The sequence below is a fragment of the Rattus norvegicus genome, chromosome 6 (assembly GCF_021556685.1).
Source record: "Rattus norvegicus strain SHRSP/BbbUtx chromosome 6, alternate assembly SHRSP_T2T, whole genome shotgun sequence".
In the NCBI taxonomy this organism is placed as follows: Eukaryota; Metazoa; Chordata; class Mammalia; order Rodentia; family Muridae; genus Rattus; species Rattus norvegicus.
The window spans coordinates 47,794,887-47,822,138 of NC_141539.1; the positions used below are offsets into that span (position 1 = coordinate 47,794,887).

The 27,252-nt window shown below is 44.4% G+C and overlaps 1 protein-coding gene across 4 annotated transcripts in view; it reads left to right on the top strand.

The window, feature by feature from the left end:
• Nucleotides 1–27,252, top strand: part of Mboat2 (membrane bound glycerophospholipid O-acyltransferase 2) — a 126,580-nt gene that overhangs the window by 62,700 nt on the left and 36,628 nt on the right. For 2 of the 4 annotated variants that reach the window (NM_001108016.3, XM_087553179.1), the window contains 1 exon segment: nucleotides 25,832–25,927. The exons of the other annotated variants lie outside the window; for them this stretch is intronic. In NM_001108016.3, coding sequence (NP_001101486.2) covers nucleotides 25,832–25,927 — 96 coding nt within the window. 4 annotated transcript variants of the gene reach the window in all.

The following is a 27,252-nucleotide window of genomic DNA, read 5'->3' on the forward strand; positions in this document are numbered from 1 at the left end:
GTTTCTCGGCCGTCTCAGGACCAAGTCACACTTGTCAGGTGGAGTTTTTGATGCCCCTGTGTCTGGTCACAAGCCAGGAGAGGCTGAGCCGGAGACTGTTAACTGGGTGATACTGAATCTTGATGAGAATGGAGACTGTTAACTGGGTGATACTGAATCTTGATGAGAACCACATTGTTATTCTTCACCGTGTGAGAGATTAAAGCCGTCTGCTTAATGCACACTGCCCAACTCATTTGCATACAGAAAGCAACTTTGGGAATTTTCTGTAAGGAACAAAGTGACTTCATTATGCTACCCAGCCAAGAAGGTGGAAGTTGAATTTTGAAAGAAAGTTAAGAAACAAAAACAAAACTAGCCAGGGGGTTTGGTTTGCTTCTGTAGTAAACAAAAGGAGGAGGCAAAGCACTGGCTGCATGTCCTTGTCACCCTTCTTGGCACAGGAAGTCACCGAGCTCCATCACTTATTTTCATGGGCAGGGACTTGAAAAAGAACAAACAGAATCCCTCACAACTGTGTTTGGGACTCCTTGAGATCTCTTGGGTCCCACTGAGCCAGCACCTGCTCTGATAGGGAGGGGAAGGAGCAGAGTGTTCTGTGAGTACATAGTGTTGGAGGTTAGCCATGTCTGTTCCTCAGTGAAGAAGCATCCTGTCCTGTGGGGTTTTCTTATTTGTGTCCTGTGCCTTCGCTTTGTCAGCTTCCTTGGTGCTCCCTCTTACTGTCTTGGTGGCTGTCCCTTTGCACTGATGACTCCCTTGGTGGCTGTCTTTCTTTGACTCTCGTATATAGAAGCTTTTTTTTTTTTTTTTTTGGTCTGTTGTAGCTCTATTGTTTTTGCTCTTGTTGGCTGTGCTTTTAGAGTCCTAAAAATTTTTATACAGAACTACCGTGTGACCCACAATTCCACTACTAGGTACACGCCCAAAGGAAACAAGATTCCTGTGTTCACTGAAGCATGATTCAGAGCAGCCAAACCATAAAACCAGCATCAACCCGCCAGCAGACGAATGAGCAAAGAAAATGCAGGATGTGTGCACGCTAGAATATTATTTAGCCATGGGAAGATACAATCCTGTCATTTGTACCGACACACATGAGTCTAGAGGACATGTTAAACAGTCACGCACAGGAAAGGAAAATTCCATGATCTTAGTCAGTGGAACAACAGATATTCTCAGGGACTGCAGGGGTTAAAAAGGGTTCTGTGCATCTAAGGAGTTAGGCAGAGGTTGGTACAGTTACTGTTATAGCTGAACTAGGCTGTCGTGGTGTGTTATATAGGTAACTGACTACACTGTATACTTCCCCATAGCTAGAAGAAAGGTTTTCAAGTGTTCTTACCACAAAGAAATGGTATATGAGTGATCATATTAAATATTTCGATGTATGTATCAAGACATCACACTATTCCATATAATCTTGTGTCAATTAAAAACAATGAGCAAACAGAAAATAAAGTGAGATCCTGCTGTGTATAAGTTACTTTTGGTTACCGTGATACAATACCGTGACCAAAACTGGCTTATGGAAGAGTTTATTTTGGTTTATGGGAAGGCCCATAATATTGGGGGAAGCATGGCAGGAGGCATGACAACAGGAAGCTGAGAGGTCACGTCTTCAAACACAGACGTGAAAGAGAGAGCATGCGAGTGAGTGAGCTGGAATTGGGGGGTGACTATAAACTCCCAGAGCCCACCTCCCATGATATACTTCCTCCTGCAAGGATCCATGTCCTAAAAGTTCCATAACCTCCCCCCAAAACAGTGCCACCAACGTGGGACAAAGAGTTCATATTTGTAAATCTGTGGAGCTCATATCTCATTCAAACCACAAAGAGAGTTGCGGTGCTTCCTCCCACAGTACAGCATGCACACGTGCCTAGGAGCCAACAGAAAGGCCTTAGCGTATGGCTGGCTTCCCTGAGGATGGTAAGGGAGTAGTTTTAAACTTTGACACCTTTGTATGCATTGAACTGTCCTGTGAGGCCTGGCAGTGTTCATAACATCCTGCCTTCACTGGAGCAGGTAGCTTCTGACTTGCAGGTCTAATGCTGGAAGTTTAATTTACTTCCCACAGAAACAGAGCTTCTATGTGAGTCTACAAAACTCATTTCAAATTGTTAGATAGGCATGCATTTGAGTAGAAGTCAGTGTATTTCTTCCCCAACCCCCAAACAGCCTTAAAGCCAACTGGAATTTGACCAAAACCAAATAACAGTCTGAGCATTTATTTATTAGAAACTGCTGACTTCGACATTAGAACAGTGGGAATCTGTGGTGTTCTTGCTTAGTTTTGACCTAGTCCCACCCTATTCAGTTCCACCAGGGCAAGCCTACCCATGCAAATAGCACCTTTGTTTCTGTCTTCATTTGGAGTAGAGAGTAGAAAACCCTCTCCAGAGGCCAGTAGGGAAAAGGAAATAAGAGTCCTCAGAGACCTGTTAGCACACATTCTTGGCTGAGGGGAGGACGCTTTTAAGAAGCCCTGTAAGGTCAGGACGGGGCTAACTTGAAAGTTTGTGGAAGTCAGTGATCTGCTGTGTACCATTCATGAGTGATTAGACAGTCACGACACAGACACAGGATACACAAGGAAAATGACCAATCAGAGTCCCTGTACTCACCAACCTGACGTGTGCAGTTGAAGACATAATGGTCTCTGTCTGACTTCCTAATTTTAATGCAAAACATTCATCTGCAGATATAAGACCCAAGGAAGGATAAATGTGAGTTGTCCTACGACCATCAGAATAGTACATTTCAAATGATTTTATTATTTTTATTTTATTATTTTAACATTTTTATAGCTGTTTTTATTTTATGTGCATTGGTTTTACCTACATGTATGTCTGTGTGAGGGAGCCAGACATACTGGAGTTACACTTTTAAGTTGCCATGTGGCTTTCAAGAACCCTGGTCTTCTGGAAGAGCAACAAGTGCTCCTAACCAATGAGCCATCTCTCTGGCTCCCAGTGGAATGTTTCCAAAGCAGCAAGAAGAGTTCAAGGAGTGACAGTCAGAAAGAGAAGCCCAAGGTAAGGAGAATGACATACCCAAAACAGCCAAAGAAGAAAGGAATTCTGGTGACAACCCTTGCATCCAACGCAGTTATCTGTCAGAAAGAGCACAGGGAGTAAGGAAATAAGATTCCAGAACAAACATCTGGCCCACAAGAGAAAGTCCTGCAGCTTGAAAGAGAATGTAGTGAGCCGAGTCTTCAGGACGGTATGAGGAGACCCAGGAATGGCAAATGGACGTGGCTGGGTCAGGGTGAGAGACCTGTGTAGGTGCTTTCTCGTCCCTCAGCTTTGTTGAAGGACATGGGCTGTGTTCTTGGGATTGTAATGTCCACACAGACAGCAATGCTAGTATAAAGGACAGGGTGAGGACCATATTGGTTACAAGCCTTGTTTTCTCAGAATTCACCTAGTCTTAATGTAAAATACATTATGAGCTGTGTACTTTCCCTCCAGTCATCCCCAAGGTAAGGAAAGTGGGAAGCCAGGCCTGAGGTGTAGTTCTAGCTCTTAGGAGAGGGAGTGGGAGAGGGAGAGGGGAGAAGAGGGGTGGGCAACAAAGAAGTCCATAAAGAGGAATGGAGACGAGACAACCTGGAATGTAGCTAAATTAATTGGCAAATGTCAGTGACATCAGAGATTATAAAGCTATATAAAAACAAGTTTATGCATATGCTGTCTACAAGAAACACACTGTAAATTAAAAGAGACAGTTAGGTTGAAAATGACACCATGGAAATGGCATCTGCTCTTTAGAAAGGACACCCAGAATGAGTCAATGAGATTGATAATGCTGTAAGAACTACAATTAGGCTACAAAAATCAATTCTGTTTCTGTATACTACAAATCAATGTTCCAAAATGAAAGCATAAAATTGGTTTCATGCACATAATACCAAAAAGAATAAATAAAAATAGTTAATAAGTTTAACACTCACTTGCAAAGTACTAGCAAACACCCTTTAGAGCAGTGGCTCTCAACCTTCCTAAGGCTGTGACCCTTTAACACAGCTCTTCATGTTGTGTTGACCCCCCCATCATAAAATTATTTTGTTGCTACTTCATAATTGTAATTTTCTACTGTTATGAATTGTAGCATAAATATCTGTGCTTTCCATTGGCTTTCTGGAGGTCTGGACCCACAGGTTGAGATCCACTTCTTTAGAGAGAGTAAAGATTAAATAGAGTCTTCCATATTCATCGGTTGGGAGACTTTCTGTTTTTAAAACTGTGTATTGTGAAGAAGCCAGCAGCTGGCTGCTCTTCCCAGTCGACTCATTGACCTGTAGGTTCAATTCAGTCCTTCGGTACAGTTACCAACAAAAACTCTTGTCAAGAGTGTCTAGGTAGAAGCCGACAGGTTGATCTGAAAATTGATGGGGCAATATAAGGACCCAGCCTAACTGTTTGAAGAAAGGACACCAGACTGAGGTCTGCGCATCCCAGTTTCTCAACTTCCTCTGAGGTAGGAATCGGGACACCGGCTCATGTGAGGAGAGACGTGAGAAAAGTTGAGAGCATAAAACTAAACCCTGTACTGAGGGCCGAGGCAATTAAGGGGTAAAAAGAACCAGGGGTGTGATGACAAGAGGATGCCCATATGCACGGCAACAAACCTGTTATCCCACATTCTGTATAGACCGACGCTTACTACAGACCCTGTGACAACTTACCCCGGAACCCCTCAGAACTCTGGCTCCAAGCTTCTTAGATGAAGAATACTCAAAAAATTTACTGTGCCTCAGGATTTAAAACATTATTTTTCAAAAGAGATCTTTAAAATGAAGACAAACCACGGGGGGAAATCTTGGCAAAATAAATACCTGTTAAAGACCCTTTACAGTTGAAGCGACTTGATTTAGGAGCAGACGGAGGTGCTGGTTTGACATTTCATAGCCAGTAACCAGATGAAACAGTGCTGAGCTCAGTAGTCGTTTGGGAGCCGCAACTTAAATCACATTGTGATATCAGTGGGACTGCAGCAGGATGGATTGTAATGGCGCGATGGACGCAGCACTGTTGAATTGGGGAACCAGAGCCTTTGTACATCGCTTAGGAATTTGTACGGTCACATTGTAAAACATTTCCGTAGTCTCTAAAAGTTACAGTGCCTTACCATATGTCCTGGTTATTCTCCTGCTGCGGTTTTTCCTCAAGAGAAACAAAGAATATTTCTACACACGGTGATGTATTTGAAACAGCCAGGAGCTGGAAATGACCCAAATGTTCGTTACTTTGTGCATGTATAAACGTGGTGTGCTATGTCAGACACTGGAAAAAAAAAAAGGATTAAACACACACAAGGCCTCTGGAGCATAAGCCGAAGAAACCAGACACACAAGACCGAGTGTTGTATTCTACTGAGTTGTAAATCTCTGGGACAGACAAGTCTAGAGATGGCATAATGAGTGGATGGCCGGGCTTGGCCGGCGGCCCGTAGGGGCCACAGGTAAGCACCAGGATCAGTGGGTGAGCATCAGAAATGCCCTGAACCCTCACGACTTTACACATCCGATGAAAAGTATTGAGTTGCACACTTGGGAGATGATTTGTATCATGTGTCAGCTTTAGCTCGATAAAGCTGTTTAATAAAAAGCCTATTGTATTTAGGCTTCTAAGATCTTTTAGGCTTCCAGGCTTTGAGCTCCATAATTACTTATTCAGCCTCCTTACTAGCAGGATCTATAATTCAGTTTGCTCAAATAATCCTAGTTGGTAAGGACATGTTCTGCTATGAAGAAAAAAATTCCGGCTAATTGTTTGGAAGAGTAGTGTTCGAAAATCAGTATTCTGTAACTGTTAATGAGATAATTTAACTCAAGCAGAGTCCCAGCATCCTTGCTCTAAAACAAAGCAAAAACGAACAGCTTTGAGACAAGAACCCTGAACGTAAATGGGACGACGACACACAGAAACTGCTGACTGTCTTACATGCAGTGACGACATGGCGGACCGTCAGAGCAGAGGTATTCTGAGTAGAGATGTTTTCAGCAGTGTTTGCAGTAACTGTGCTGCCGACATCTGGAATTTGCTCTTAGATGCTCCAGGAAAAGTGGATTAAAAATGGCAATAATTGTTTAGCTAGGTAGTGAGGGTGTGGGGATCTGAGACCCTAGTCTCAGCACACGCCCATGTAGTAGTGCTCATGTGCTGTCACTCATTCCACGTCACACGCAGCAGCTGTCAGTCAGACTTGCCAATCAAGGGAATTCGAGGTCGGAGGAAAGGTGGAATTCTATAAACATGCAACAGTGGGGATCATTAACTCAAAGCAAATAGATATTACTGAACGTCACGGCAGCTGGTTTTTTGTTCCTTATTGACAAGATGCTTCGTGAGAAGCGTGGTAATGCATTTTCATTGTTTGAAACTGAGGTTACACGCACGGAGACAGCAAGGCCAGCTCTTTCTTGTGGTTTCTTGTTTTAATCAAGAGACACGGTAAATGTAAGATCTGTTGGGCCTCTGCCACTGTGGACTGTTGTATAATAGCCTTTAGAAGAAGCAGACTCACTCTAAACTAATAGTTAAGGAGGCAGAGGCAGGAGGCCGTCTGTGAGTTCAAAGTCAGCCTGGTCTGGGTAGCAAATTCTATGCTAGCTAGGGCTACATAGTTAGACTCTGTCTCAAAAACAAAACAAACAGAAGATAAAAGCAAGGGTCACTACTATAATCTGGCACCTCTCTTTGTTTCTTTTCCTGTTGCTATGGTTGCTATGATAAAATACCCTGACACAATTAATTTCAAGGCAAAAGCGTTTATTTTAGCCCACAGTTCAGAGTACAGCTCATTGTGATGGAGAAGTCAAGGTGGCAGAGGCTTAAAGCAGCTGGTGACGTCACAGCCCCAATCAGGCGCAGATTGTGGTAGTGGAGGCAGGAGGAAGGTGGTACTCAGTATCTTTGTCTACGGGGAATCTCCCACCATAACTTTAGATAAGTCTTTTATGGGGCTGGAGAGATGGCTCAGCAGTTAAGAGCAGCGGCTGCACTTCAGAGGACCCAGATTAAATTCCCAGTATCCACATGGCGAATCACCATCTATAACTACATATGTATGCATGCACGCATGCATGGCAATTCAACCTTTTCTCTTAAGAGGAAACTGGCAAATGGGTAATCTTTGGCATGGAGAGAAATTGTCCTCTTGGCTTCTTACTGTGGCTCAAGTATGTTTTCCTAACTGACCGCAGGGCTTTTGTAATCAAAGCTCATTGTTTGATATTTTTATATACATTTCCTGCATTTCCTTTGTCTACTAAAACTGAATGGATTTGACAAGGGTTTCTGTCTACCCCACAGAAAAAAACGGGGACAAAAGAAAAGCCCCAGTGGAAACTCCTTCCCATTGTGAGAGAAAAGATAAAGGCCACTTAACATACATTAAGTTTAATGTACATTAAATTCTAAACTTAGAAGTTGAATGAGTGAAGTAATAGTGTATTAGGGGTCTCTTGAGGCACAGAAAGTTTAGAACAAATCTATATCAATCTTTGTCTGTCTATCTAGAAAGGAGAGTCATAGAATGGCTTACCAGCTATGGTCCAGCCAGTCCATCAATGACTAACAGTGGAAATTACAAGGATCTAGTAGTTCATCAGTCCGTGGGGCTGGGTGTCTTGGCTGGTCTTCAGTATATGCTGGAATCCTGACGAGGAGGGCTGTGAAACAAGTGAAAGAACGCAGTTAGACCACTGCGCCCCTTATCAGGGCCCTGCTGGCCCTTGGTCATCATGTTCCTCTCTCTGGTCCTGGAACAAAACACCTGACTCAAGTGTACCCTTTGCATGTCCCCACCCCATCCTCCAACTGGGGGTGCTGCCATGGTCCCCTGGACAGCCACTCAGCTCTCAAGCCATTTAAAAGACAGCCCCTCCTGGGACCTTATCCAACCAGCCCCCTGAAGTGACTTTGCTCAGTGGTGTGCTGGCCTGTGGGTGGGTCTGTCTTCAACAGTGACGGTCCCTCAGCAGCGAGTCTGACTGTGGCACAGAGAGAGAGAGAGAGAGAGAGAGAGAGAGAGAGAGAGAGAGAGAGAGAGAGAGAGCTGCCTGATACTGAACAGCACTTGCCGACTAAATGAACACAAGTGTGCACTCGAGTGTGTGAAACGTCTCCTCTCGAGAAAGAAGGCTAGTCAGCATCTCGGAGACTGGAGACTGGAGACTGGGAAACAGAGGCAGGGGTGGAGGTGGTCACTGGGCGAAGGGGGAGGATGGAGGTCAGGGAGGCAGGAGAAGAAGACAGGACTTGCAGGCCTGTGTTGGGGAGTTAGAGAAAGCAGGCAGAGTGAGCTTCATGTTTGATGTGGACTGCTGGCAGAAAGTATGGACTAGGTTAAAGGCACATCTGCCCATCTCAAAAGATATAGGTTAAGGCTGGTCTCTCCACCTCAGAGATCCAGATTAGAAGTGAGTCTTCCCATGTTAAAGGATTTAATTAAGAGGAAAAAAATGGCTCCCAGGTATGCCCAGTCCTTTGGGGCTTAGTTGATTCCAGACGTAGTCCAGTTGACAGCCAGGAATAACCATCACAGGCAAGACAGTAAATGCCATTCCTTATGGTGGAGCAGGCAGCTGATTAGAGTTGAGTGCAGAGGGTGAGATGGGCGTGTCCCAGCTTGTTTCCTGTTACCACTGCTCTGTCACTGAACAGAAGAAGCAGATGGAGACATTGTGGAAAGGAGCAGGCCCGGTTGTGTCAAACTAAATTTGCGAGGAACCCAGAGAGCACTGGCCTTCGAGGTTGTATGCTGGCTCCCATCATGAGGTATTTTTGTCCCGACCTAAACACAGCTTTTTCTTTTCTCCCGAGCCTGATGTGTGGCTTAAAGCATAGGTGTGCGTCCAGTGGTCAGGCAACACAAAAGCTATTTGTTTCTCATTAGAATTTGAGCCCCTGGCAGGCAAAGGTCTCATTGTTCCTTTGACTTTAGTTACTGGCACATAAAAATATTCCCTGTTGCAAGCACGTTACTTTCTCTGACTTGAAACGAGTAAGGTTAGTTAGCCTATAACTATTTTTTTTTTGCAACTTTTTTTACATTTTTAATGTATCTGTTTTTTTTTTTAATGTGAGAAGGGAAAGTTATTCAAACATGTATAAATCAAAATAGATTTTCTCATGGAAGAGCTGAGTTTCGGAGGTTGAAAGGCTCAGCACTGGCTGTTGATGCTGTTAGTGCAGAGGACAGCACAGAGTGGTTTGTAGAGAAGAGTGCAGGAAAGTACGCATCCCATACGTGGGCCGGTAGCCACCCTCCTTTGGATGGCTGTCACTCAGGTTGTCTCCTTGCTTCTAGGAATTTACCCAGAAGGCTTGTGTATTCCAGACAAGCTATTCCATCCAGCAGTTTCTTCCCGCTGCTTCGCCTGCTTCCTGCTGAGCTGTGGGAAGCACTTGGGCCTGCGAGTCCTGTCTTCTCCTGCCTCCCTGACCTCCATCCTCCCCCTTCACCCAGTGACCACCTCCACCCCTGCCTCTGTTTCCCAGTCTCCAGTCTCCGAGATGCTGACTGGCCTTCTTTCTCAGGAGGAGACGTTTCACACACTCGAGTGCACACTTGTGCGTTCATTTAACTGGCAAATGCTGTTCAGTATCAGGCAGCTCTCTCTCTCGGTGCCACAGTCAGACTCGCTGCTGAGGGACCGTCACTGTTGAAGACAGTGACCCACGGGCCAGCACGCCACTGAGCAAAGTCACTTCAGGGGGCTGGTTGGATAAGGTCCCAGGAGGGGCTGTCTTTTAAATGGCTTGAGATCTGAGTGGCTGTCCAGGGGACCATGGCAGCACCCCTGGGGAGATATGTGGGGAGGGCTTGCAGAGGGTGCCGTTGAGTTGGGTGTTTTGTTCAAGGACCAGAGAAAGGACTGGTCTTGTTGGGGTGTGATGATCAAGGAGGGTGGTAGCGTGAGTTAAGAGGAGACTGGGCCATGCAGTCCTCAGTACACAGAGACCCTGCCAGGGAGTTGAAGGGAGAAATAAGTTTTGTCAAGCTGTTCTCACTGCTCCGTGTGGCAAGGCTTCCCAGTGGAAAGGTTAAACTAGTGGCTGGGATGCCGCTACGTGAGTGCTGGGAGGGTGCCAAGGAGAGGGGCTTGTTGGGAGTGTAAGAGGAGCAGGTATGGAGTAGAGGGAGGTGGACAGGATCTGTTCTTAAGACAGACTTGCTGAAGAAGGTGTGGGGGAGGTAGAGAAAAGAGAGGAATCTTCGTTTGTAGTCTTAATTACCAGGGAGATGTTACAGTCTGTGGAAGGAGGAGGGGAAACAGTGTACTCATGAAACACCTATTGGGACCAGCGAAAGGTTGAGAGTCTTTTAAGGGAGACTCACGAGTGTTAATATCTAGTTGATCAGCTGTTCTGCTGTTCAGGGTAGAGGCCTTAAAGAAAGGAAATACTTGGAGGGGAAGAGAGCTTAGGCTTAGTGTAAGAAGTCAAGGCAGCAGCTCGCCATGCCTTTACTCCAAGTCTGACTTCTTTGTTGATTCTTGGGTCTCTCTTGGCTCCCTCGTCCTTGTGATCTCCATTAAGAGATGTCAGAGGAGACACACAAAATATAGAGTAAAATGCAGGTGAATGTGTTATATAAACTCAAAGGTAAGAGTGGACAATGGCCAGAGAGGGAGGCCATTGCAGAGGAAAACACTCTTAAAGGGTAAGAGTAGCCAAGGGTTCTCAACCTTCCTAATGCTGCAACCCTTTAATGTAGTCTCTCATGCTGTGGTAAACACCAGCAATAAAAAATATTTTTATTGATACTTCATAACTGTAATTTTGCTACTGTTACATTATAATGTAAAAATCTGTAGTTTCTAATGTTCTTAGTTAACCCCTGTGAAAGGATTGGTCAGGTCACCCATAGGGGTTGAGACTCACAGGTAGAGAACCTTTGGAGTAAACAGTGCCAGAGGGGCCATTGCAGAGGAGAACGCTCAAACAGTGGACAAAGGCTAGAGGGACCATTGGGCCAACCCACATTTTAAGTAAGCTTTATGAGGGCTGCTTGATAAGCCATTTGGAGTAGCTCTTAAATGAAGGGACGATAGTGTATTTTTGTTCTTTTCCAGGAAGCGTCAGCTAGATAGCCATCTTACTGCCTTTGGGCAATGTCACATCTCCACTGGGGCAAGAGCTTGCATAATAATCACTCCTTTGACCAGAGCTAAAAAGTTCCAGTTCCTGGTCTTTACAAGATGCTGGCTATGAGGGAAGGCTCTGTCCTCAGTGAGTCATTAGTCTCTGACATAAGCTTGAGACGCTAGGGTTTAAACCTTGCGCTGGTTGCAGTTTGAAGATTTTTTTTTTTAGTTCATCCTTGGTGTCTTTGGTCTTCTGCTTACAGAGCTATTCGGCCTTGAGTGCCTCTCTCACTGTACAGCATGTGCACGACACATGCTTATTGTTCTCCTAAATCTTTCCTATAACACTTCTTCCATGATGATCCTTGTAAGCGCTCACCTGCAAACACTTGTTAAGGAACCCTGAGCACCATTGTGCCAACTAAGCCTATTTCCCGTGTCGGTCCCAGTTTTCATGAGGTAAATGTCATCGTGAGCGCGTGATTCTCTGACTCTTCGCTTAAAGCCCCTAGCTCCCCTGGGCCACCCCTGTTCTGTCTCCTACACTGTGGGAGCTGCCTTTGTTGTCATCGTGGAAGGAGCCTTTATCTGCTTCTCAGATCCCAGAAGCTTCTCGGACTATCTGTTGTGCTTCCAGCTGACCCCTGCGCCCTGCGCTCAGTCTCATTTGTGCGAGTCTCTTCAGGCATGTACCAGAACACCTTCTGCATTCCAGGCTCTCTGGTACATCTGAGGCAGCTGAGGTCTGGGAAGAGCTCAGCCAAGCAGAGGATATGGACACAAGAGGAACATCCAAGAACACAGATCATAACATGCGATAAGGACATTTTGGATAGAACACACTGTGGATATCGGTGCCAGGAGTGGGGGGCAACATTTAGATGTAGAGACCCACAGTGCCCACTATGCTGCTTCAACAGTGGAGTCTAACTTGGTTCCAAGCTATTAAAAGGGAGGGTGTCCTTTCCTCTGTATCTTCCTCATCCCCCTGTAAAAGATGAGTGTGTGTGTTATAGAGACACTCAAAGCAAATGAACTCTAAGGGAAAAAAGGAGGAATTCAAACTTCAAATAAGGGTGTCATATTTATCCTTGTAAGTAGGCATGGATGTGGTGCTGAGAGACCACACGCCTGGTTAGTTATTCACCTGTGAACAGGGTCTGATCAGTCACTGAGTCCTGTGCAGACACCACATCTCCGAGTGTCACCGCACAGTGCATAAAACATAAAGGAGCATTCAGTTTTGCGCTTCTAACAGTTTCACCAGATATGCAAATGTGTTGTTAGAATGGCATCTTAGATTAGCAGAAAGAGTTTAGAAGTTTGATACTATGAGCGTGGTTTAAAGACCAGATTTCTGTTGAAGTCTAGAAGGTAAAATACAAATACCTGTTTTATTCTAAAAGCCAGTTGAAGAGCATCGGGGTGCTGTAGACTCACGGGAGGCCTGCTGATGTCAGGATGGCTGAAACTCCGCTTGCAGGTGGTGGCATCCCAGAGAGGCTGGTGCTCCCGGGGAGATAGGCAGTTTGTCCAGATACATGTGGTTTCGAACACTAGGTAAAATGGACGGTTGGCCGGCAGAGCAGAATTCCTGCTCGGGGAGTGGAGCCAGCTGTAGGAGCAGACTGCATCTGTCACAGTGGGCCAGGGTGTGAACTCTCACTTGTAAACTCCATGCGTATATGACTTTTATAAAAGCACGGACAAGAATGCAGAAGAAGAGGCAGGCTCCCTCTGCAGTGTTGAGTTTCGAGTCACAGCATGTGCTTGAGTCCACATTCTCAGATGCTATCTTATGGAAAAAGACTCCTTCCCCTTGCCTTGCACACGGTGGTCATTTAGTAACACTGACAAACTTGACTAGAAATACGTTCTTTAAGAAAGCAACATGGGTAATTTTAAAGCAAGCATCTTTTCTAGATCTCTGGTTTTATTAGACTTCAGATCCTATCCTGCATCTCTCTTATTCTCTTCTTTTGTTCTTACGTACATGGTACATCTAATTGACTTTTTTCTAGCATATGTTACATTGAAACATTTTACACAGTGCATATTTAGTATTTTGGCAAGTAGTTTAGTTGCTGCTTATTCCTAATTATTGCTATTAATTGCTTATTAGCAATTATTTAAGATATATTAATTTATTTTATGTGTGAATGTTTTGCTTGCGTGTGTGTCTGTGCACCACGTACGTGCTTGACACCTGTGAAGGGCATTGGATCCCTGGAACTGGAGTTACGTTTGCTTGTGAACCACTGTGTAGGTATTGGGAACCCTGGAGCCATCTCCAGCCCACAGGCCTGCCCTTAACATGTTGTCAATTATTGAGTTTTTTTTTAGGAACTGTCTCACCATCTTTGGGGTTAAATCCAGGGCGCCCCCACATTACTCCTGAGCACTCCCCTGCATCAGTGATGACGGTTTTGTTCATTTGTAGCTTGGGGATAATTCTTACTGCTGTTCAAATGGTAGGCAGTTCCAAGGCCAGGGTGGTGGCATGTGCATAGAGTAGTGTATATAATTCCAGCTGCTTGGGAGGCTGAGGCAGGAGAATCACTGAGTCCACGTAGCATTTGAGCAACATAGCAGAACTGGTTCTCAGAATAAAAAAAAAAAAGTTGAAGTAGAGGAGCTTGCTTGCTAGGCTGAGTGATCTCTAGTTTTATTTTTTTTTCTGAATTACTATGTCCTAAAAATAGAAATGAATGACGACCCATAGAAGTTTCAGAATAGATTTAGAAGGGACTGGACTCGAGGTGCAAGTGTGAAACATTACTTTAGAGGTGTCTCTTTAGTCTCATCAGAATTGCTGTTGTCTAGAATGTTCGAGTGTGTGCCAAGAGGGGAAGGGTAGATTTTAGAGACGCCAAGCTGAGTGAACGTGACCTTGTCTGGAAGGCTTGTGTCAGCCATCAGCAGATCAGGCTGTATTTGCATCCATTGTCTGCACTGTTTCCACTGGGCAGCTCTCATGAGCACGGAGAGAGGAGATAGGCAAGATTCAACATGGACCAGCAAGAAGCAATTCAACAAGACCACAATTATCTTTACGGTGAAATGGAACAAATTAATGCAGAATTCACGTCAACTGGGAATTGTGACTGGCCTGACAGTGTGTCTTCAGATGCTTCAATTCAGGTTCTGCCTGAGTGGTAATGTGTGGTAGAGTATGTAGCCATATGTGGTAGCCAGGCTGCTAAGCTTCCTGTTTTATCTACCTCACAATTCCTACCAAGAATGTCGGATCACACCTCATATCCCACTCAGTACTTGGGGATCAGGGAGAAGGATCAACATGAGTTGAAGACCAGCCTGGCTATATAGTGAATGAGTTCTAAGTCCACCTAAGCTTTAGAGAGGGAACCTGTTGCCACCTGACCTGGGTAGGTACCAAGTCCCTTGTTTCTCTAGCCCCTGAGTTTACTGATTTTTTTTTTCAGCTTTGACAAATACATAGGCAGACAGGTCAGCATCTGTCTTATGTCAGCCTAATGGGGGACATCATCTGGAATAGCATGTGGGCACATGATGCCTTTAAATTGAGCACTCACCATGTGTGCCCCCCCAGGGAAACTCTGAAAAATACCAATTCTGTGTTCCTTGGTTGGAATAAAAAATGAAAATCCATGTAAGTATTTATCATTCATTTTTTAAAAGCATAGTAAAAGTTTAAAAAAAAAATAGCTTCTGGGGAATAATGAAAGAAACATCAATGTTCTTTCAAGTGCAGGGGAAAAGTATTAGATTAAGTTCTGAGCACCCTCCAGTGCTGTGGGACAATCAATCAGGGGGGCGAGAATGGAGGAAGAGAGACTAGGCAGTTCCTGTGATGGCTGTGGCTGGAACGTGTGCCAGGTGGGAAAGCACTCAGTTCAGGGTGTAGTTTGAAGATAGAGATGTATACAGGCAGCAGTGCTGTGAGGTGCAGAGACTTTAAGCAAGGGCCTGGAATGGTAGTTAGGCATTAGTGACTTTTGAGGCCGGAGATAAAGCTGTGGTAGTGTGTGCTTACATAGCACTATCAAAGCCCTGATATTTAACCCCAGCCCTGAAACGTAAACTCAATACCCCCACCCTCTTTCTCTCTCATTTCGAGTGGATTACTGGAAAAGGTAAACGTAGCTAGGACGCTTAGTTACCACTTCAGGATTTCTGCCCTGCAGTGCTCATTAGATGAGATGTTGGGAAGTTGTCTTGAGTTTGGATACCTGAGACATGTTCAGGCTAGAGGCAGAAAGTGGACACTGTTATAATGGAATAGGCATTTAAGGGACTATCGAATTCCTCTTGGAAGCAAGTGGACACAGAGAAAAGAAGCAAATGGGACCTGTGGGCCTAAAGTGAGGGGGTGGCTCTAGAGGACCCTAATGGAATTTATTTCCAAGTCATTTTAATTTCCTTTATTTAGGTATAATTTACCTAAAACAAGTTATGTGTTCCAGGAGTATGGTGTACATATATAGATCTGTTTAACTGCTGCCCACCACTAGATAAAGAACATTTCTCTTTTTGCCAAAGAAGCCCCATTATATCCTCATGTAGTCAGTCCACCTAACTCCTGAAACCAGCAAGCCATTCTCTATCTCTTAGAGTAGCTCTGCCTAGTCTAGAATGTCATATAAACTGTGTCATATTCTGTGTGACATTATTCCTGGGGAGACATGAACAAATGTCTATTTGTTCCAGATAAGGAGCCAGTGATAGATCTGCCCAAGTCCATTGTGTCGAACCAATGAGTTTTATTGAGGTAACTTAAAGGAATTTGAGTGAGGCATCACTACAGGAGCAGAAGTGACTCAAAGACAGCTCTAACACCCAAACACACCCAGCATTCTCTGTGTGTCTCTCAGCAGTTATTATTGCTTATTTAGTGAATCCGGTCAGTTTCAGGGACTTCCTGAAATTATTGAATTGTTTACTTTCAGAGTTTAATGAGCTTTCCCTACAGAATGAAATGTTTCACCTACATGTAGAATATATGATTGAAGGAGAGAGTTAATCCCACAATTGTCCTCTGACCTGCACTTATATGCCCACACACATGTACACATACATAAATTTAATAACTAAGGAAAAAGAGATGATTCCTTTCTGTTCTAGCTAGCAGTTTGTGCCCTGAACATACTATAATTCTGCATCATTTCACTTCTTAACTTACAGCCTGGTTCAAGTTTTGAACTATTGAGTTTGAGTTTGAGGATTCGAACTTGTAAAACATTCCCACACAAGTTTTTGTGGATCTGTTTTTGTTTTTGTTTTTTTTGTATTTTTATGTAAGTATCTAGGAGAAGAAATGCTACATGTAAAAAAATGCCAGAGGTTAGAAAAGAAGAGGAGGAAGAGAAAGGAATAGCCTTGTACTTTCATCACAGAGTTTGGAAGAACAACTTGCTTTATGTATGCATTAACATATTATTTAAGGCTTTTTCTTCTGAATGCCATCAGCATTGCCTTGAACAGTTTTGTGTCAACTTGACACAGGCTAAGTCATCTTAGAGGAGGAAACCTCAACTGAGAACATACCTCCATAAGATCATGTCATAGGCAAGCCTGTAGGGTATTTCTGTAATTAGTGACTGATGGGGGACGTCCCTTGGCTGGTGGTTCTGGGTTCTATAAGAAAGCAGGCTGAGTGAGCCCCGAGGAGCAAGTCAGTAAGCCACATCCCTCCATCGCCTCTGTGTCAGCTTCTGCCTCCAGGTTCCTGCTGTTTGAGTTCCTGTCCTGACATTTACAAGGACACCATCCTTCAGTGATGGATTATATGATATGGAGGTGTAAGCCAAATGAGGCCCTTGCCCCCCAGCTAGCTCTTGCCCCCCAGCTTGCTCTTGTCCCCCAGCTTGCTCTTGCCCCCCAGCTTGCTCTTGCCCCCCAGCTTGCTCTTGCCCCCCAGCTTGCTCTTGCCCCCCAGCTAGCTCTTGCCCCCCAGCTTGCTCTTGATCATGGTGTTTCGTCACAGCAGTAGTGACCTAGCAAAGACCAGCGTACACTAATGCCACAGCAGAACGAGTTGCATTAAGACCTTTTCATACATGCCAATGATCTACTTTGATGATACGTTCTCTGTTGCACATAGGCATGCACAACTCCATTCCTTGTCCCCTCGTGTGGAAACTTCTCAGGTATTCCCTTTTCTGCTTTGATAAAATAAAGGCCAAAGAGGCTTTCTTATGCTTTAATTCCTTATGCTGGGATAGAACCAACGGCATTGGAAATCCTGTGTTGTCCTCAGTGAACTGTACCCTAGCCCCCAACAATAGGTGATGTCCCCTCTTTTTATGGAGTGATATTCACTGTAGCTTTGCTTTAGATTTCTCTGATAAGGACTTGTGCCAACAACGTTGTCTCGTGCTAATCGTCTAATTCTGTAATTTTAGAAGGTTATTCCACTCAAATCTTTCCCCTGTTGTTTGCTTTTGTTACTGTTCGTCCTCTTTGTCAGCCAGATACATTGTGGCTATTTTCCTACAGTCTCTGCCCTGCCTAACTGTTCCTTAGTGATGACTCATAGGAGAGAACTTTAAATTTTTGATAAAGTCTTTTTTTTTTTTTTTTAGTTTTTTTTAGTTTTTAAATTTCATGCCCTGACCTGCTTTGTGTCCTTTAAATGCTTCAGTAGGGAAAGGCAGTGTTTACAATTAACCGGATAGTCCATCAGCTTTTTTGTTACTGTAACAAATGCCTGAGAAAAATCAACATGGATTTCACATTTCGAGAGGTTTTAAGCCATGATCATTTAGCCCCATTGCTTTGGGGCCTGTGGAAGGTGGCAAACACATCATGGTAGGAGTTACAGAAATAATATAGAAAAGCTGTTTGCCTGGCAGGAGGTGGGGGGAGAAATTGCCAGGGTCCCTGCAGGGTCCTGTATCTCCTCCAAGGAACACTCTCAAAGACCTCCTGCCTGGCTCCACCTCCTAGAGCTTCTACCTCCTCCCAATATGAAGGCTGCAGGACCCACGGCTAACACAGGGGCCTGTGAAGGACACTAAAGGTGCAAGCTATAGCATCACAGATACATGGCTTCACTTCTAGGCCTCCTTTTCTGTACTCCGATCTCTTACACTGGTACCACACGGTCTTGGTTATGGAAGGAGGCAGTAAGGGCCTCTGTTTCTTCCGTCAGAGGACACACAAGCTGCAGGAGCAAAGGCTCATGAGCAAATAGCTTTAGGAAATACTGACGGGAGTGAGTATTAGGATGCACAAGTTTACCTTGCATATGTGTAGCAGGAAGGGCTCAGAGCAGGTGGAATCCCCAGCCAGTTCCCTTCTGTAAGTCGGAAAACCGGGTCTCAAGGGGGTTGCATCACTGTAAGGACCACACAGGTAAACTAAAAGGGCAGCTACTGAGATCTGTGTGTGAGAAGCTCGGTGAGCGGCCCCTCCAGTTTGATTTCACATGGCAATACAAATGCTGTTGCAAGTTTCTGTTTTCACTCCGAGAGTTTCATGACTCTTAGCCCTGGGATGACAGTGACCTGCTTTCCTCACCTGAGAATCCTATGTCAGCCTCTTCATCGTTGCCAGCTCCCTAGTTCCCATCATTCCTCAGTACCTTGTTGCCCCCTCAGCAGTCTCTACTTATAATGAATGACATCTGAAATATGGTAAGAAAGCATTCTGTCCTTGCGCAGTTCATAATCTACTGACCTACTGTGTGTACGTGGTTGGGAGGGGGTGTACATGCATGTGCTTATGAGGTCAGTGTTGGAGACACGTGCCTATGAGCTTGGTGTTGGGTACTGTCCTAGTTAGGGCTTCTCTTGCTGCAGTGAAACCCCATGAACAAAAAGCAAGTTGGGGAGGAAAGGGCTTATGGGCTCACACCTCCATATCACTATTCATCATTGAAAGAAGTCAGGAGGGAAACTCAAATAAAACAGGAATCTGGAGGCAGGAGCTGCTGCAGATGTCACGGAGAGGGGCAGCTTGCTGGCTTGTTCCTCAGAATTTTCTCAACCTGCTTTTTTTTTTTTTTTTTAAGATTTATTTATTTCATGTATATGAGTAGCTGTCTTCAGACACACCAGAAAAGGGCATCAGATCCCATTACAGATGATTGTGAACCATCATGTGGGTGCTGGGAATTGAACTCTGAACCTCTGGAAGAGCAGTCAGTGCTTTTGACTGCTGAGCCATCTCTCCAGAGAGTCAGCCTGCTCTCTTATAGAACCCAGGACAACCAGCCCAGGGATGGCCCCACCCACAATGAGCTGGGCCCTCCCCATCAATCACTAATTAAGTAAATGCCCTGAAGTCAGTTCTTACGTTGCATTTTCTCAGTTGAGGTTCCCTCTGTTCAGATAACTAGCTTGTGTCAGGTTGACAGAAAACCACTGAGGGCAGGAGCCTTCTTCAATCACTCTCCATCTTTACTTTTTGACGCCTGGTCTCACTAAACCTGGAGATTGCAAATTGAACTAGGCCAGCTGTCCAGTGAGCCACAGGATCCTCCTGTCTTCACCCCCAACCCCAGTGCTGGAGTTACAGATGCACACCACCATGCTTGACTTCAACCTGGGTTCTGAACACCTATTCTATTCATGTCACTGCAAGCATCGTGCTGACAGAGCCGGCTCACCAGCCCCTGGACTTTGGTAGTCTTATTCCTGAGCCAGGATGCTGTTGGCTGCACAGAACAGAAACCTCAACTCAATGCACAGTGGTGTGAACAGAAAAGTAGAGAAAGTATTATTGCTTGAAGCTAGAAATCACAAGGTGGGGGCTTTTCCATCGGCTAATTCTGCAATGCTGTCTTTGGCGTATCAGACCCTTAAGTTCTATTTAATCTCCTGCCTTACTACCTCAGCATGTTAACTGTCTAGGCTGACCCCTCTACAAGCAAGAATTGGCTGCTGCACTTTGAAATATCCCAGCAGCAGATGTCACACTTGAGGGATGAGGTAAAGCTGTCCAAATCCTCTGTCATGCTTTGTTGACATGTCTGAGTTTCATGCCTCCTCACAAGTCGGTCAGTTATAGGAGGACAAAAGGTCCTTCGAGATGGAGTCAGAATGGTCAGTGTCCCCAGCTACTGGCCTGGAGCGAGGAATCCATGCCTGAGAGATCACACAGTCTGGATTGTATTTGCATCTTTGTTGCTCTTTGGAGATAGTCAGTGGTGCTTAAGTGGATCATTTAAAATATGATTGTGTGCATTTTGGCTTACATGTCTGCTTTCTCTGCTGATGTGTGAACTTAAAATCAAAGGCTTTCCCCAACACAATTCCTACAGTCTATTTCAAAAGGCAAGGCGACAGCAAGCATTTGACTAGCTAAATCAGTTGCACGTAACGGGAAAAAATTAGTGCCTAGGATCTTCTTCTTGAGGTAGGGCTACGCAGAACCTGTATAACAACACCCAGGGAAAGCAGAGGGCTCTTGCTCTGTGCTCCAGAAAAGCTACACTGCCTGCCCAGCACCAGCCACTCTTTTCTCTAGGAAGACATAACCCAGTTCAGTGGTATAAAGAAACCTATGGATGTAACTAAACTACCCAGTAGTTTCAAAACTAAACCATAACCAACTTTAGGAATACATTTCATCATCCCTAATATATGCAATGGCAACATGTAAAAGTATAACCAGTAAGAAGGGGTAACAAATTATTGTCTTTGTATTCAGTTGTTACAGCAAGTTCTGCTGAGATTAGCCACTTTCCGAGAGTAAGGGCATGTGAGTCGTCAGTACTAGTCCATGTTTCACAGCTAACTAGCTTTCTGGGAAAGATGTATACGTATAAGAGGCAGTTGGCCTTCCCTCTGTGGCTTCCACATCTGTGGGTTCAGCACTGTGGGCAGAAAATGTTAGAAAAACATGGCGTCTGTGTTAAACAAACACAGACTAATTATTCCTTAAACACAGTCTGTTTATATACTGTCTCCCTTGTGTTAGCTTCTGTATAGCTACTGTGCCATTTTATGTGAGGGACCTGGTGGTGTCTGGTGGATGTTGGTGTCTGGATTGCGAGCTGAAATCAACCAATTCCTTTTAGAAACTGAAAGTGCTGTATGTACGTATTTAAAAATGTATGGATGGGGGTGGATATGTAGTCCATAATTTACAAATAATTTTGTGTGCACAAATTTTGTAAATTTTGTGTGCACAGTTCCCATGAGATGCTGTCATTGAGTAGTGCCAAAATTTTCATAGCTAACCTGTGATTGCAGGCCAGTTGTGGTTTGACAGCACTGACTACAGAGAGATGTGTAATTACTCTCCAGTTCGGTAAAGTTGCTGCCTGCACTACTGATGAACTAATGTCACTCTGAGGTGAGCGTTGACTGATGTATATGCTAATGAAATAGTGGTGGTGATGTCCCTCCTCACAATGGCTGACACCTTGACTATCTTCACCCACAATTTAATCCTAAATTAGGGTCAGTGAATGTTTTCTAACAAAATGAGGTAGTAATTATTTTAGGCTTCTGTGGGTGCTGTAAGACAAGAGTAGCCATTGTGATACACAAATGGGCAGGGTGTGGCCAAATAAAAATGTGTTTACAAAACCAGACATTGGATGAATTTTTTTTCTTTTTTTTCGGAGCTGGGGACCGAACCCAGGGCCTTGCGCTTGCTAGGCAAGCGCTCTACCACTGAGCTAAATCCCCAACCCCGAATTTTTTTTTCTTAAAGGCTAAAATTGATGATTTTGGTTTTGGATTTATCTTACTTATCAGTTTCTGTCACACAAATACTTCCACCCTAATTAGGCAGGAAATCTCTGAATGTACAGTTGTAGAATTGCTTAGTATCGTGCCATTGTGTAATATTTCCACCATTGTACTGCAGACTCACAACTATGTCCTAAGTGTACTGAGTGAAATAAGAATGTAGGGTTGTATGGGGCTGGGGATTTAGCTCAGTGGTAGAGCGCTTACCTAGGAAGCGCAAGGCCCTGGGTTCGGTCCCCAGCTCCGAAAAAAAGAACCAAAAAAAAAAAAAAAAAAAAAAGAATGTAGGGTTGTCAGTTCAAAGTGCATACATACATACATACATACATACATACATACATACATACATACATACATACCCCATTATTTTTTTTCTTTTTTTCAGAGCTGGGGACCGAACCCAGGGCCTTACGCTTCCTAGGCAAGCGCTCTACCACTGAGCTAAATCCCCAACCATACATACATACATACATGCATACATTACTAATGTATGCTGTAAGAAAAAAAAAAAACCTGCTTAAAAGACTTTAAAATTCTGTCCTTCAGGCTGGCGTGTAGCTCAGTCGGTAAGATGTGCAAGCAGCATCCTCAACAGGGAAGAAATCGGGAGTAGGAGTGAGTGCATCCTATAATCTCAAGACTTCCACAGTGGTTTTCATGATCCTCCCATATGACCGACAGACAGACAGACAGACAATACATTGACTGGCTAATAGACAAACAGATGTGCAGAACAGTGTGAGATCCAAGTCCCCTGTCTGGCCTGGGTGTTATCTTCTTTGCCCATCTGTGTTGAGCATGCACCGTCTCCATCCTGCTGTGACTTTCCAAGTTATCTCTGATGACTGCTCGACCGAGTCTCATTTATTTTTCTAAATAAACTGGTGGTTACATTTTTTCTTATATAATTTGCTCATTGACATTCTTATCTATTTTCCACTTGAATTCCTCATCTGTTTCTTACTGCTTGGGAGTTCTCTCTTAGGGACGTTAACCTAGTATGTGTACTAAGTAGTTTCTGATACATTATCACGCGATACTTTGCGTTCTGTTGTACAGAACTGTCCTGTGTGGCTGTAGGAGGCTCTCTGAGGCCTCTGTGCGTTTTGTGCTTCTGTGAATGCCCCTGCTCCAGGCGTTCTATTTTAGCTTGTCGTTTGACTCTCCGTGATCTTTTTCCACTTAGATCTTTTCATATTTGACTGGTTGGTGTTTCATGTGTATAGCGCACCCTGGGGAACTGTCTCTGAAGCAAACCATTGTCTCACCTCAATGAACCCCATTCCTCTCACCCCTGGTTTAATATTGCCAGTGTTATTATAAACAGACATTCCAGTTGTACAGTGAGTCTTTTTCAACTGTCTCTTGTTTGGATAATCTTTTGATCTATTTTTGAAACAAATGCTACGATCTAAATCCCCACGGCATATTCTTTCATGTTAGACAGGACAGGGTTTCAGGATCATGTGTTTCGTTAGTTGGCCAGAAGCCCCTGAAGATCAGCTGGCTAGCTCCCCCAAAGGCCTTGGTAGGGTTGTGGTTGGGATGGCAAACTAAGGCATGAATTTCACGAGAGCAGAATTTATTACTATCGGGTCTTCAAGCCTACGAGTAGGTTGATGCTGTGCTTCTGTAGTAATTGCCTCTTCTTCCCACCCCATGCTTCCTACTTGTTCTTCCCGTACTAGTCACTGCCATCTCAGGGCAAGAAGATGTGTGTGTGTGTGTGTGTGTGTGTGTGTGTGTGTGTGTGTGTGCATTGAATGCACATATGTGGAAACACGTGTGTGCATGTGAGGCCAGAGGTCAATCCTTTTTTCACATTGTTGTTGCTGTTCGTGTGTGTGAGAGCTGTGTGGTGGGTAGTTGTGCCACGTTGCACGTGTGGAAATCAGACACCGTTGTGAAGCTGGCTCTCTTACACTTTTCTATGGGGTCTGGGGATGGCCCTCAGGCTGTCACGTCTGCCATGTTTACCTTCTAAGCCTAACCTTTTGTGATGCAGTTTCTGATAGACTCTGGAAGTCACTAAATCAGCTAGCCAGATTGGCCGCTGAGCTCCAAAGGTCCTCTTGTCTCTGTCTCCCTGGGGCCAGGCTTACAGGCTTGTGCCACCATGCCTGGCTTGTCTTGTGAGTTCTGGGGGCCAGCAAGCAAACTTTCTGGACCACATTTAGACCTTTTCATGTTAAGGAAGTTATCTTTCTCTCTCAGGTGCTAAGAGAGTTTTTGCTTTATTGAGTTATTTTTTTCCTCCTGTCCTGAGTCATCCTGAGCATGCAAGTAAGCAAGTGCTCTACCACTGAGCTGTGTCTCTGTCACTCTTTTTACTCTTTATTTTGTAAACGGGTCTTACCACATAGTCCAGGCTGGCCTTGAGCTTACTCTGTGGTATAGGTAGGCCTCTAAACTTGAAATCAGGCCTCAGCCTCCCAAGAACTGCCACCACCAGGCCTGGCTTAAGTAAAGCACATTTATCTTGTTGACTTGTCACTGTGATGATTAATTAGCACTGATAGCCTTCCTATACAGACTCCTACTGGAATTTATAGGATAAACTAATATTGCTTAAAATATCTCAAATAAATGCTGGCTTTAGCATGCAATACTTTTTCCTCTTTTTTCTTTTTTCAACTCACTTCTTCCTTCTTTTCCTCCCTTCCCTCCCTCCCTCTTTCCCTCCCTTCCTCTTTCTCCTCCTCTTCTTCCTCCTCTTCCTCCTTTTTTCTCCCCCTACCCTTCTTTCTTTTTCTTTCAAGTCTTTAACCCTGGCTGTCCTGGAACTTGGTAGGTAGACCAGTCTGAACTTGAGCTCACAGAGACTCACCTGCCTTTCTGCCCATGTGCTGACGTTAAATGGGCTTGTCACTACACCCAGTTCCCCCACCCCCTTTTCTTTTCTCATCGCTTTAAAGAACCAAGTTATAAAGCCACCAGAATCACCTACATGAGCAGCTTAAGACTGAGTTTAGCCAAAAAGATAACTTTCCCTTTGATTGCTTCTATATTGAATGTTTAGAAAACTCTCCAGTTTGAGAGCTCAGTTCGAGAGCTGCATTTGACCATTTATTTAGTCACAATTCCCACTTGTTCTGGTTTCATATTTGACTATTTAATCTATCTCGTCGTTTTCCCATGAGACGAAGGCCTAGCTTCCTCTCTCCAGCACTGCTTCTGGGTTAATAATACATGTGTTTCCTGAGAGTCCGAGCTGCCATTGCAGCCTTTGTCCTGTGTGATGTTATGTCCTCTAGGATATATATGCTGTTGGTTTTTTTTTTCTTTGATGAGTAAACTCATTTTCCATACTGTGTTTAGTTGTATTCTATCTTGGCACCGTTAACTTTATTAAAGTCACTAGCTGGTTGTTGGTGAGAACGCTCCTCCCTCCCCATCCACTCGCTCTAAAGGTCATGATTTTAGACTGCTGAGGGCACATTTTAAAAAACAGACTAAATTGCTAGAAAGTGTAAGGCCAGAGATCAGATTCCCCAGAACCCATAAATACCATGTGGGCGTGGTGGTGGCAGGGAATCCCAGACTTAGCTGGCTCGGAAGACTAGCCATATCAGTGCGAGGTCTGGATTGATCGAGGGACGGGGCCTGGATGAATAAAGAGGGAGGGTGTGCGAGGACGATTCCCACACGGACCTGAGGTCTCTAAGCCCGAGAACACACTAGTGTCTGCACACGTGCAAAAGCACGCACACATGTTCGACAGGGAGGGGGAACTCCAGCTAAGAACTGTGTAATGTATGTGGAAGCAGGAACCGAGAAATTAAAGCTGTCAGCAGTAATCACATTTTTTTATGTCCATGGCTCTCACTTGTCTAATTTTGTTATGTGTGTCTGTCTTTCAGAATGAGATTGAAGAGCGACAGTGGTCAGTTTCATCCACGTTTGCCCCGTATTAGGGAAGAGCCCTCGTAGCCTGTATTTGTAGGGTAGCCTTACTTTGTGACTGTCGAGCCATATGAAGCAGTGCATTTCTTGACGATGTACGTTGAGAAGAGCGTCCCCACTAATGCGGCTTATCTTTGTTTTGCAGATGTTGCTTTGTGTTTGCTTTGGGATACCTCTCAGTGTGTCAGATTACTAGAGTCTATATCTTTGATTATGGACAATATTCTGCTGATTTTTCAGGGTAAGATTAAAACTTGATTCAGTGACCTCTTTTATCTATTCTAACATAGTGGTTAAAAAGTACAGACTATAATTTCATTTAGTACTTCCAGTGGAAAGCTGTTAAACATTTGTAATACTGAATAAGTCGCAGAGATAACCTGAGCTTTTAAATTGCCTTATATAAACGGTCTAAATATAGAGCAGTTAGACTCTTAACATGGCATTCTGGTATTGAAAGTAGTTTTTAATCTAGTAGGAATTTTTGCAAGCATGTATAAGTATTGAAGGCCACCCCCTTCCCCAGGTACATTCTTTCTATTTAGTCCTCGCTTCCCTTCCCTTCTCTACTTCTCTCCCTTCTCTGACTCCCCCTCTCTCCCTCCCTCCCTCCCTCCCTGGAGTAGTGGGGCTCACTTCTGGCTTTTGTTTCTTCAGAGGGGAATGCATTTTCTCCTTGGCACTGAGCAGGTCTCCTTATCCTGAAGGAAGCTGAAGGAGCACTGGGAGGTAAATGCACCCTCACCCCCCCCGTCTTTGTAAAGATACACGTCATGCTGTGCGTGTGGGGCCCAGGCAGTGGGCTTCGGGACACTTCACACTTCACATCATGCCTCACAGCTTTCCCATTGAAGGAGAGGGTTCGCCTTTTCCAGTCTGGAGCCATCTGGACAGTATCACAATGAATAAAACATCCAATTTGAAGATAAGCAAGTTAGGAAAGAAATATTTCTGGGGGTAGAAATTGACCAAATTATTTGAGAAAAAACTTACCTGTAAAAAAAAAGAGAATTTTAAAGCACAGAGTATCTTTTTCTCCCTTATGAGAGTAAGGTAGATTTTAATTATACAGATTTTAAAAATAAGTTTGAATGAAAGCAAGTTGTGTCCCAAAATAAGAAGCAAAACCAAGCCATACAGATGACATATATATATATATATGTATATATATATATATATATATATATATATATAGAGAGAGAGAGAGAGAGAGAGAGAGAGAAGCACTCCTTCCAGCTGAAGCAAGCTGGGCGGAAGTGAGTTGGAATCTTTACCTGGAACGCAGAGGGCGGAGACCAGACCAGCAGCTCATCTCTAAACAGCACATGTTCCTAAAGAATCGGCACAGAAAGGGCTCACTGTGACTGGGAGGAAGTGGCTCCTCTCACATGTCGTCATCATGGTGGGGTGAGGATGGGAACCAGCTATGAAAGGATCAGAGTCCTAGAAAGCAGATCCATGCTGAGAATAGCCACAGAAAGCTATTCTCACAGAAAGCTGACCACGCCAGACAGTGCCTGTTCACCCTGAGCTGTGGGTCCCCTGCACCCAGGTTCTGCAGCTCCG